Source organism: Carettochelys insculpta, chromosome 1 (genome assembly GCF_033958435.1).
Source record: "Carettochelys insculpta isolate YL-2023 chromosome 1, ASM3395843v1, whole genome shotgun sequence".
Lineage (NCBI taxonomy): Eukaryota > Metazoa > Chordata > Testudines > Carettochelyidae > Carettochelys > Carettochelys insculpta.
In genome coordinates, this window is record NC_134137.1 from 152,375,714 (window position 1) to 152,389,125 (window position 13,412).

Consider the following 13,412-nt stretch of genomic DNA (forward strand, 5'->3'; position numbering starts at 1 on the left):
TATGACTGTTCCAGCAGAGGCGCCCCCAATGATGCCCATGGTGCTGCCGTCAGCACCTGGGGAGTGCTGGGCACCCTAGCATGGACCACCCACAGGGTCCAAAAGAGCCACTGGGGTGCACCTTGAGAGGACGCCTGCCAACCCTCATCTGCAGGATGACGGCTCCAGTGCCAATGTCCACTGCAGCATGATGATCTTGTGTTCCTGCTCCTGGCTGAGCTGGAGTAATAAGAGTCAGACTCTGACACCAGCTCTGAAACCAATGACCAGGGCAGTGCCATGGGGCCTGCGGTTTGTGCAGGCTCCTGTTGCCCATGCGCCATGTGATAAGGCGTGTTGAACGGGGTCATCGTGGTTGGTCTGCCCTGTGGAGGCTGGTCTGGTGCCAGAAACAGTGAGGGTGCCGTAAAGGATGACTCCTGCCCAGTGGTCTTCATTGGCACCTGCACCTGGGGTGGTCCCTCTGGCAGTGATGAGGACTTCCGGCACGGCGTCGGTCCTGGCACTGTGATCTGTACCAGGCCTGCACTGCACTGAGTGCCTCCGGTGTTGAGGGCAGCCTCAGAGAGCACAGGCTCCCGCCTTATGCTGGTATCGATGCCCACCATGACCCACCTCATGGTGCGATCTGGCAGACGCCTTGGAGAGTTCTCGGCACCTTATCCTCTCGGGGGACTGGCCCCATTCATGCATCTTTTTCATGTGAGGCACCAGGGACTGACTTTTGTGTCGCCTTGTAGTGACAGGCACCGACATCGGGAGCTTTCTGATGGCACCGACGGTGCACCACTCTGAGCTCCCACAGGGAAGATGTCTGGGCACAAGGCTGCTTCCATTAGTAGGACTTTTAAACGTTGTGCTCTGTCCTTTAGAGTCCTAGGCTTGAAGGCCTTACAGATGGAGTAACATTCACAAACGTGTGCCTCACCCAGGCAACTCCAACATGTCCTGGGCGGGTCACTCTTGGGTATTTATTTGCCACATTTTGAACAGGTTTTGAAACCTGGGGAGCCAGGCATCCCCTGGCGTTGAAGTACTGAGAGGTGTTAAAGTCCCGCCTTGGTTTACGGACAACTAAGTGGAAACTATTTACAAGTGATAAGAACTACCTAAACTATTTACAACTATTTACACTAACAATTACTAACTAACTTATAGGCGATGGCTACCAGCCAAACTACAAGAGAAGGGAGAGCTCCAGCAACCAACAGTGCAGCGAGAAGGAACTGAGTGGAATGCGGGTCAGGCAGTGCCTGTACCGGTCACCATGCAGGCGCCACTCCAGGGGGCGCCGCACTGAACCTATATCTACTGGATAAGGCAAAAAGCTTTCGATAACTGGGCATGCGCCAGCACACACCCAACTTGGAATCCACATGAGCAATCACTAGAAGACGAAAGTTGTGTTTCAGAAAGATCAGAGGAGATTGCTGTCCAGAAAAGGGGCAGGCGGGTGTCTCCTGTCTGGGATCGGATGCTGCATGCAGAGACTTTTCCACTGGGATAAGTTTAAGACTTAGGTCTCTGTCCTTCCCGGCCTGAGCCTTTTAGTTACTGCAATGAGAGCACTTTTGTGGAATATCTCTCACATAGGCACCAGACACACTGAGCGTGTCTGAGACCAGGATCACCACTTGACAGAAGGGCAGTGCTTGTAACCTAGGGAACAAGGCATGACTCAAATTATAGCAGTTCAGTGCTAAGGGTGAACACAAACTATTCTAAGAGGTTACAGAGGACCGAAAAAAAATGGAAAAGAGTGGTTTTTGAAAGAAACAGGAAGAAAGCTATAAATAAATCTAACTAGTATACTAAGAGACTATTCAATCTCAAAGATAACTATTGATTTTAACATTGCTGGGATGTCTGACTCAAGCAACAGGAGGTTGAGAAGAAACTGAGGAGGGTCTGGTCTCACCGCGCTAGTCAGGAACCTGCAATGCTGCAAGATGGGTATACCATGTACATGACCCAGGTGAGCACTGCTGCTGAGATTCTCCAACTGAAGGTGCTGGGATATACATTCACTTGAAGTGGAGCACCCACAGGGACACTCCTCAAAGAACAGTACTCTGGCAAGCCGAGAAGGACGGGGCCTTCAACCAATGTAGGGCCGAGGTCTCTGAAACTGAATATAGGTGAGAAATCCTTTAACTAAGACAAGTGAAAGGAGCACTTTGGACTACTGTGAAAAGTCCCAACAGAGGGAAAGTCAGCCATGGCTGGGGAAGAAGGAAGACAGGTGAGAAATCACTGCTAAGCCTACATCTTGCTAGGTTAAGTTTGACTTTTAGATGCATTTTTACATTTATAGGCTTGTAATCTTTTCTAACTTTATTCCTTCTTACTTAGCATAAACTAATCTATGACCTGCTTTTAATAAATTTGTTTTATTTTAATATAAATCAACTCAGCAAAGTATAAGGTGTGTACTCACCACCATTAATAAGGTGTGACATGTTTTTGTGTTTTTAGAGGAACAAATGATATTATTTCTCTGACCTGTCCCAGAGAGGGCTGGACATTACAGAACAAATTATTAGGTGAAAATTCAGGACTGCGTATGTGTTGGGATCACCCTGCAAGTAATAACCAAGACAGCTGGAGACCAGCATGGAGCTGTGGACTGTAAAGAGGCTGCTGGGCTCAGAGTTGCTGAACCAACAATTTAATACACAGACACTTCAGGTATGACCTGTATTGTTAGTGGTCAAGGAGGGGAATCTATAACAAGAAAGCATCACAAGGCACCCAAAGTTACAGGGAAAATGGTAACCTAATCTCTCAGTGGTCTGGTTTGCACCCCCAAACCCTAAGGCTATGTCTACATTACCTGGAAGATCAACCTGCTCCAGGTCGATCTTCCAGGTTTTGGTTTCACGCATCTGGTAGGGATACTTTAAATGGATCTATCAGGTGTTGGCAGTTGACCCCTGTATTCCTTGCTATCATGAGGAGTAAGGGAGGTTGATGAGAGAAACTCTCCCGTTGACCTTCCTCAGTGAGAACCATCAGGTAAGCTGATTTCAGATAACTTGATTATAGCTACACAATTCCTGCAGCTAGAATTGTGTATTTGAAATTGACTTATTTTCCTAGTGTAGACCTGGCTTTAGAAGGCCATCACAGTATGCCAGTAAAATGTCATGCAAACCCTGGGACAGAGTATAAATAGCATTTTGGCAATAGCTGTCTATTATGACAGTAGCAGGGATTAAAAGAGTGCTTCTGGCTTTCCATTCTCTTCCCCTTCCCTGCTTGCTGTAACTCACCAGCTGTCTGTCTTCAGCTGGGTTGCTTTCACCCACACAGCCACCTGTCCTCTACTTGGCATTCTGGCTGCACAAGTAGGTATTTCCAATCCCTCCAACCACCTGTCCACTTCTACAAGACACAGGCATTGACAGTACAACAAACAGTGTCTTAGTGGGCACGACAACAGTTTTTCTAATTATCTTGGCTTCAAAAGCAAGCAGTTGTTTCTTTGGACTTATATGGACATAAGAGTCCAAAGAATGTGTTTTCCTCTGCCAAGTCAGTAGTTTCCAAGCCTGCAGGACATCTTTCTTCCCCTTGTACAAGAAATTCTGCTTAGCAGCGGTTGCCATTTAAATAGCAACGTTACTGCTGGGAGAACTGGCACATCCAGCAGATGCCTAGACAGGCACACATCCAAAATGGCTGTATAAGTGCTAATGATTTGTAATTTGTATTATTTGAAAATTTGATTAACAGACCTAAAATGTTTAAGCCACTGGCATTTAACATGTTTTCTGTGAGGAGTATGAGACATTTCAGATAAAACTTTATACACTTTAAACTTTTGTATTCTTTTTTTTATTCTTTAACTGCTACCAAATGAGTCCTTACAAAAGTGATTGTATAGGAATTTTTTTCAAATGGGGTTAGGGAGAGAATGTTCATTGAGCTAAAGTGATGCAGTGTATTGGGAGAGATATGTACCATTTTAATAGAGAAGGGTGTATGTAGGTGATACCTAAAATCAAGAACTTGAAAAGGATCAAAAATGAAAATTGGACACACTTGATTCAAAATGTAAAACCAAGTTCAAAAGCCAAGCAGTATAATGGTGGTACAACATACTTTCTCACAGGAACTCAGAATGCTGGACAGAAGCGTAGCCATTTGGTGCTTCTCGTGCCATGGTCTTGGCTCTAGCAGACTCAGAATGGCACTGACCAGCTCTGGGTGGGATCATGTTCAAATCTACTCTGCTAAGAGTAGGGCTGCTAAAACCTGAAAGGTGGAACCTAAACAAATATAGAAGGCTTCATAGCATTTCCTCGTACAAGACATGAAGCCTGGACCAAATTATTCTAAGAAATGTACATAGATAATTCATAATTTTATATATAGCCACATGAAATAAATTCCATAGCTCATTCCCATTACTTACTACAAATTTATTTTCTTTTTACATTTGAACCTATAAATACAAGAAAATTAAATAATTTTATAAGAAACAGTGCAAAGGCCCCTAGCCAGATAGTTAAAACATTCAGGCTACGTCTACACCAGAAGCATCTGTCTACAGAAGTTACTGTTGGAAGAGATGTTCTGACAAAACTTCTGTTGATAGATTGCTTCTACACATAAAAGCAGTTCAGTCTTTTGATCCACTCTATCAACAGAAGGGGCCCCCCAGAGTGTCTACATGGCTTTTTTGTTGCCAGTTTCTGTCAACAAAACACATTGGACTTGTCTACGCTAGCTCCCTACTTCAAAGGGAGCATGGTAAGTAAGGTATTGTGAGATTATTAATGAGGTGCTGCGCTGTATACGCAGCACTTCATTAAGCTAATTCTCCCCCGTGGCAACTCCAAAACATTAAACTTCGAAGTGCCGCCTCGCGTGTCTCCAAAACTCTTTAGTGTAGACGTAGCCTCACAGAAATGCACACCTTGATTATTAGCATTTGTATGCTGGTACCATGATGATTCTTACATGTGGGTCACATGCAGTTACGATTCTTGTGGGTAAATAGAAATGTTTCAAATTATCATTATAAAAATATGTTTAGGACGGTATCAGACAGAGATGGCAAACAGAACCCATGTATTATATCCACACATTCGTGCAAATGTTAAGGTTTATAATTGTTGCATTGCAACAGAGTCCAAACTGGGAGGCATGATCAAGGCTCACCAGTCTAGAACAGTGTTTCTGGGATTCTCCAGGGAATGCTACAAGTGCATTAACCTCAAAGGCTGCTCAGCAAGGTAATCCGGCCCCCTAACAATCTGCTTCAGAGAGCCTGGTACTATTGTGGGGACTAGCCAGTAGCAGTCGTTACAGCCCTGGAACACAGGACTCCGACTACACTCAGTCCTTTTCCAAGAACATAAGAAGGCATTCTCTACTATGAGATATTAAACATATAGTGCCAAATCCTGCTGTCCTTATTCAGGCAAACATAAGAATATACCAATAATCATGCTGGGTCAGACTGAAAGTCCACCTTGCCCAGAATCATGTCTTTTGACAATGGCCAGCGGTGGGTACTTCAGAGGCAATGCCCAGAACAGGGTGCTCTGTCAAGAGATCCATCTTGTCATCCAGTTTCAGCTCCTGGCAGTTAGAGGTTTACAAACATCCACAGCATAGGGTGTGTCCCTGACCATCTCCGCTAATATCCATTGATGGGCCTGTCCTCAATGAACTTACCTAATTCTTTTTTGAATCCCAATATAGTTCTGATCTACATAACACCCCGGGGAAGTGAGAGCCAGAGACTGGCTCTATGTTGTACCTTGTTTGTTTTCAGCCTGTGGCCTATCAATTTCATCGGGTCACCCACAGTTCTCATGTTATGGAAAAGAGTAAATAACACTTCCTTATCCACTTTCTTCACACCATTTATGAGACTGTATACTCCTATCATATTCCCCCTTACTGTCTCTTTTCCAAACTGAAAAGTCAGTCTTTTTAGTCTTGCCTCATAAGCACTCACTGAAGGTCATTATAAGTTTTACCTGAGAAGGTAGTGAATAAACACTGAGTAAGGACCTCAGGATTTGACTGTCAGCACAGACCACAAAGTAAACAGAAATCTGCATTATCGTTCAGGATGTCAGAGATCTTTCATAAAATCTAATAATGGAACAGATGCTTGGCTTGGCTCCCAAGGAATAACAGCTACTATTTTTAATGATAATTAATGTTCCTAAAATATTGCAGTTAAGAACTGGCTATGTATTTATCTCTGTAACAAGCACTATGACAGAAAATATATCCCCACTGAAATCAGTGGCAAAACTCACACTGACTTCCATCCTGAGGGTGTGTTTACACAGCAAAGTTATTTCGGAATAATGTCCGCTCTTCTGAAATAACTTTGTCAGCGTCTACACAGCAAAACCTCTATTCAAAATAATTTTAAAATAGCAGAGAGTTTATTTTGAATTCTGTAAACCTCATTCTGTGACGAATAGCACCTATTCTGAAATAGATATTATGGAATAGGGGGTTGTGTAGACAGAGAATAGGGACTATTTTGAAATAAGCTATAGTGCTTCCAGGGGCTCTAATCTGAAATAGGCTCTGTGTGTTTGTACACTCTATTTCAAAACAGCTGAACGCTATTTTGATATGCATTTAGTGTGTTGATGCAGTGTTTCGAAATAAGCTATTCCGAAAAATCTCTTCTGGAATAGCTTATTCTGAAATAATGCTGCTCTGTAGACATAGCCTGTGTATCTAGTAGACTATTGCCTATTTTATCCATCATTTTCTTCTCCTGAGTTTTATCCTCTGATAATACACCCATGCACTATACTCCTGGGTCCCAGTTAGAAATTTGTCTTGTGGACATCTTCGCACTGTAATTACTGCACATTATTTCACACACTGAACAAATAATCTATAAATATCTAATGTAGGAAGTTTCAGAAGTTAATTAAAATAATCAACTTTACCTACATTCTAACTATAATGTTAAAACAAAATATCATATCTTTTTCTATACAATGGAAGGTTTTAAAATTTATATTACATGAAATAAATATAAAATACCATAAAATGCTTAATGGTGGATATTGTTGTGCTTATTTACAATGCTATAAAATCTGCAACTATAATCTAAAAATGTTGTAGTAGACATTGTAACATTTTGAAAGAGAACTTAGAATCTTGCTTGTGTCTCTTGTAGTTTCCTACATTTATACAATACTATGTACTGCTATTCAGATATACTTGTTTACTGACAAAATAAGAGTCTACAACCAAACTTTCTTTCAAGTCTTTTAAAAATAGAAAATCATATTGGAAATTGTGCCACCTGTGATAGAGTATCTCTCTGAAGTGCCTTCTCAAATAGTAGCAAATGACTTTTTAAAAAATTGTAACTCTCCTTATGAACCCAATATATGACAGCCTCACGACTCCAGTACTGCATATTAAAAAAGGATCAGTTTCTGGTCTTCTCACATTATGTAAAAAAGTTAAAGTAAATATCTGTGTTTTACACTAGAAAACAATGTGCTCTAAAAAAAAATCACATTTGCTTAATAAAATTTAGGCTTCCCCTTTTTGAAGTCCTTCTGAGTGAGATACGGGTTTTTTTGTGGTCTGCACCATTCTTCTCATGGAATATGAGCTGCTTTCCTGAAAAGTCATGAAGACACACATCACCATTCTGTACACTGAAAGAAACTCCATTCTTCTCACTGGAGACATAACCTGCAAGAACAAAAGCATGGCATACATCAGAAAGGATTCAGAGTGAAAAGCCAGCAGAGAAATACATTTTTTTTTATTTCAATTAGTATACGGAGAACCTTCATATTTCACTCTTCTTTGCTTCCTGGAATGAGTTTTAAGTAGAGATTTTTCTGTAATTAATTTGTTATATAATAATTCAGAGGACAGAATTTGATCCAGACTGTATAGACCATTACAGAGGGCCAAATCCCACTCCGCTTACTTGTACAATTGTCTCCTACTAATTCCTTGTCTCCATATTAGTCAAGCAATGTGTGATATAGTTTATCTATTGATAGGGTCTCAGTCCAAAGCACAAACAAAACAAAACAGATCTAACTGACTCACACAAAATGAAAAATGTATGTGCTAAATAAGGTAAATGCAATAAAAAAGTACATAAACAAAATAAAATAGAACAAGAAATGTCAAATCATCAGACTATATCAATTGACACTAATTACTAAGAACATGGAACCCAGAAAACAATAAATAAAACAGTTTTGAAAGAAAACTTTATTGTTAAAGTTCTCAAGCATTTACCTGCTCTGCAGGACATCTAGAACACTATTTTCCCTTTAAAACACCCCTTGTTTGTGGAATTTTCTATTTTTGACACATATGAAATACAGGCCTTGCACAGTGCTCATCTAAAGCCACATATGGGCTACGTCTACACAAGCCCTAAAATTCGAAATGGCCGTTTACTAATGAAGCGCTGAAATGCATAGTCAGTGCTTCATTAGCATGCGGGTGGCCGCGGCACTTCGAAATTGACGCGCCTCGCCGCCGCGCATCTTGTCCAGACAGGGCTCCTTTTTTAAAGGACCCCGCCTACTTCGAAGTCCCCTTATTCCCATGAGCCCCTTATTCCCATGTAGACACGGCCATGGATAGAAAGTTTGACCATTTCTGGTATACTCGTACTCATTGCTTTTTTTTTAAAAAAGTGGGAGGATCTGGTTCCCAAGGCTGGGGCTGCTGGAGGAGTGGTGGGGTTCCGGCTCCCGGCCTGCGCTACAGGGGGGCTGGTGGGGGCTCTGGCAGCTCTGCGGCTGGGAGCTGGCTGGGATACTGAGGCCCATCGGCAGCTTCAGCTGTGGGAACCCTGATGAGGCGTCCAACCACAAAAAAAGTCCTGGTTGTACTTATTATAGTTTATTGATACAGTGGAAAAGAAACTTCAAAAATACTTGAAAGGTTACAAAATTCCTGAAATTTCTAAGAGTCCCAAATCCTTGGTTATGGGTCTCTTATCTCTGCATGCTAGATACTTCAGTTGTAATTTAATTATTATTCTTTTTTTTGAATTTGTTTTGGTTTTCTGATAAAATTGAACTGCAAAAATGCTTTAAAGTAGAGTTTCTACAGTTCTTACTTGTAAAATAAGCCAAATTGAAAGGGCTGTCAGAAGTCAGACATAACATATATTTGGTTGCTAATATTTTATATGGGCTTTTTAAGGACTGTGTTATGAGCTGTAGTCAAATGATTTTCAAACTTCCAGGGTATTTCATCAGTTACTAAAAGTAATTTAATTACTATTAAGTCAAAAGAAAATAATGCATTTTAAAACAGTTTTTCTCCATGCATTGTTAGTGAGCCAGAGGAGATAGCAAGATATGAAAACAGAATTAAAAAAGGATGTGAGTAGATTGTGATGAAAAAATTAAGATGAGGGAGAGAAGTAATGAATCAACATTTCCTTTGAGACAGAGTGTTTTGTGTTAAGAAAATGTTGGGGAAAAAGCTCACAAGCAGAAGTGCAGTGTTGTTATTAAGGCTAGAAACTGTAGAAAAATAAAAACACTGCTATGAATATGGGCAAAACTTAAAAAAAAATAACACCTCTCAATCTGAGGTCATCAATGCAGTGCATGAAGATAGCCTTCTGACTAACAAAGGAGAAGGAAATTCACAGTTCTGTTTTTTAGGATTAATACAAAAACAAGTGTAATGGCTGCAAAATGGGCTTCTGTGTGAGGGACAGTGATTCGATCCAGTCAAAACCAGAGCTAAATTAAGGCCATTCAGGGATAGAGGCACAAAACAAAACACCCTGACTGTCCCATGGCAGTGCCAGCACAATAGGAGGAGTGCCAGTAATGGGAACCCAGTACTTACCACAACAGACAGGCTTTCTCCTGCTTGAGTAGCAGGGCTTGGCCTGGTGCTCTCTTTTCTTTTTCCAGATGGTCTTCTATTGTGTGCGGGGCAGCGGGAGAGGGGGCAGTTGTGATATCTTGTAGAGCAGTGGCTCATGGATCTAACACCCCATTTTATGTGGAGTACATGCCTCTCCACCTTCACTGCAGCCTGAAGCAGATGTTACCATATCAGTTGCAGTTGGGTCATATTTTTGAGCTTCTCGTTGCACAAAGGGCCACACACTAACTTATTTTACATTGAAACTGAGGTTCTGGTGTAATCACATACCGCCAGGAGCTCAGGCTCTATCAGTTCAAAACTGTAATATCTATGTCTTGATCTAACTGATGAGGACTAGATTTGCAAGCTTTTCTCTCATTTTACAAAATGATGACAGTGAACTATCTAATGGTAATTCCTGAGTCCTTGCAAATTTGTTGAGCTGCTCCTGGAAAAATACACAGAATGCAAAACCCAAACATATAATTTAATGCACAAAACTGAAACACTTGTACAAATAAACAGGTAAAACAAACAGGAGTTTTGTTTCTCCTCATGTCTTGTAATAACATAAAGGCTGCAAACAATAGGCAGAGGTAACAGAAAGACTGAAAAACAATGTTGTATCTGTTCCCAAGGGATCGGATTTGCATGTTCATCTGGGAGACACAGATGAACTCTACAGACCTGCAAAAGGACGGAAGAAGAGGAGACATTAGTGTGAATTAAAAATTACTGATCTACCAACTAAGCAAAGCCCACAGGCTACAAACATCCAAAAGTCCAAACGTACCATCTTGGGACGTTCTATCCACCACCAGCAAACTCCTGTCACTCTGTCAGCATGTTTCTTTCTCCTCAGTTACAACTGACAGATGAGTGGCAGGAACTGGTTCATCAAAGGAGGACCTACTTCCTTCAGATGCTCCTCCGTATCCTGAAGAAAGAAAACAGAAAGAAACCGTAAAGGCATGTGTAATATGGGATCTGAGGCTTCATTCAACCCACTCAACAAAACTTTTTGGTATGAGAGGGGACTGCAGGGTCAGTCTCATAGCATTTAAAACATTCAATTAAAATAAGTACAAATAGTTGATTTACCTCCATGTATATGTGGCAGAGTCTATCATAAAAGCCTTTCAGGAGTCCAGGTGGGTTAGGCTGTAATGGTCTATCTGCACAGCCTGCAATGGTGCATTAGAAGGAAGATGATGTTCCAACTCAGGACATATGCTGAAATCCTCAGCCAGGACAGAACCTAACCGCAGATGTAGACCATAGACTCAGAGCCTTTTGAGATGCTTCCATTGGACAGGACAGGACAGGCAGATGACCTCAATTCAGGGAAAATGCTCACCTGTTGGATTTCATCTATAATTCCAAAATGCCATGGAGGACCAAAAATCCTCTGCTCTGGAAACCTGTGGTGGGATTTATGGCTCAGTTACCACAGTGCCCAAGTACAGTAAAGGTCTAAGTGAGCACTGTACGTCTATTTATTGTAGTTGTGGTGGTGGTGGTCTGAGGAATATCTTTTATTGGAACAACTTGTGTTCATGAAATGGGCAAGCTTCTGAGCTGCACAGAGCTCTTCTTCAGAGCTGGGAGAATTACCTGAAGAACAGCTCCATATGGCTCAAAAGCTTGCCTCTCTCACCAACAGAATTTGGTCCAATGAGAGATTCACATTGTCTTAATGGCAGTGAGAATTACCGTTTTTCTTTTATAAACTGTTAAATGAATTGTCAGGTACCAAGTGCATTAATCCTGCTACACTGATCACTCGCTACACGAGCACAACTGGTTCCCAAATTTCTGCTCAAAGGTGAAAACTCTTAAGAGCGAAACTAAATTCCCATTAAAATACATGTAAAAGTCTCCAATTCGTTCCACGTGCTTGTAACTTGACATGAACCAGTTGAGTTTAGGTACTTTTCTGATGTATTTGAATAGTCTGGCACCAGAAATAGGATGTACTGTATGTATGTAAAGCAGGAATTCCCAACCTGTGGGTCAGGACCCAAACATGGGTCCCATTAGATTTGTTAAAGGTTGCCAGCTGGGCACCTCCCAGCTGCATGTGGCTGTTAAAGAAGCCATTTGCAGTTTCTTAACACTGCTGCCTCAGGCAGATGTCTATCAATAGAGATAGCTGCTGGAGATGGCAGCTCTCTCTATCACTAGGGATAGCAATTACCTCATGCCTAGGTGCTGAAACCTTAACACTTGAATGAATTGCTGTGAGCAGGAGTGCTGGGGGAGCCACCAAGCCTAGCAGCCCCAGTGAAGAGGCTGTGGGAGGAGGAGGAGTGTCTAAGGCTGGGGCTGTTGAGGGACGCGGGGGGGTCTAAGACTGGGGGAAGTTTGGGGTTGCAGGGTGGGTTGTAAAGCTGGGGTCAGTTTGGGGCTGCTGAGGGGTGAAAGCAGGGGGCAGTTTGTGGCTGCTGAGGGGCTCTAAGGCTGGGGGTGGTTTGGGACCTTGTGGAGGGGGGAGTTAAAACCTGGCCAAGGGTGAGGCCTGTGGGGCAGGCAGGGGAACTAATACAGTAAACCCTGGAGTTACCCAGAGGTTGTTCCTGCAACCCCTGCATAACTCCAATTTTCCTGCAAATGGAGTGGAGTGGAGCCAGGAACCACCAGGGCTGGTCAGTTTCCTGGCTCTCAGAGTGGCAGGAGCTGGGAACCAGGGGCAGGCTGGTTCCAATCTCCCCATGGCTTGCAGGGAAACTGATCGGTTCATGGCTGGCCAGTTTCATGTTCCCACCAGCGCAGGGGAGGGAACCAGGCTAAAAGCCTCCCCCTCTTCCCCCAGCCGAAGGACTGTCAGACAGCTGCATGTCTGAGAGAACAGAGGGAGAAGGCTCCAGCAGCAGGTTTCCCCGCCCCTGGACAGGAACCCCACTCATATAAGCAGGGGAAGTTCACTCACATAGGGCGCATCTACACTAGCAAGTACATTTGAAATTAGGATCGGAAGACCGAGTTCTTTCGAAAAAAGCCGCAGAGTGTCTACACTGACATGGTGCTCTTTCGAAAGCAACTTCAAAAGAACTCCCCCATTCTTTCAAAGTTGGTCCTCTGCTCCTGGGATGGGAAAAGCGCCCTACTTCAAAAGACAATTTCGAAAGAGAGCAAGTGTAGACTCTCCACAGCCTGCTCTTTCGAAAGAGCGGGTCCTCCGTGGCCACGATCAGCGGGCAGGTGGCAGCGCCGCTCACAGCACAAGTGGAGCTCTATGGCTCCTGTGTCCAGCTGCCTCCTAGCATGCAGGCTCCCAGAAACCCTCAGGCAGGAAGCTGAGAGCGTGCAGGCAGCAGGGAGCCCACACTGCCGTCCACACAGCTCCCACCCGCGATGGCCTGGGGGAAGCCGCAGCACCTCCGGCACCATGACCAGCAGCTGGGACTCCCGTCTACCCCAGGGGCCATCAGGGAGGACAGCCAGCCCCCCAAACTTCGGGCCCCCTCCTGGACAGAGGCTGAGCTGCAGGACCTCCTCGCCCTCTAAGAAGATGAGGAAGTCCTGCAGCAGATGGGGGTCCGGTG

General features: G+C 43.3%; 1 protein-coding gene across 1 annotated transcript in view; it reads right to left on the reverse strand.

The window, feature by feature from the left end:
• Window positions 1–4,409: 4,409 nt before the first annotated feature.
• The window catches only part of ADGRG2 (adhesion G protein-coupled receptor G2), a 138,769-nt gene continuing 129,766 nt past the window's right edge, over window positions 4,410–13,412 (reverse strand). Inside the window, exon 34 of the mRNA XM_074987931.1 lies at window positions 4,410–7,698. Within this exon, the coding sequence (XP_074844032.1) occupies window positions 7,514–7,698 (185 nt within the window). The 3' untranslated portion in view covers window positions 4,410–7,513. The remainder of the gene's footprint in view (window positions 7,699–13,412) is intronic.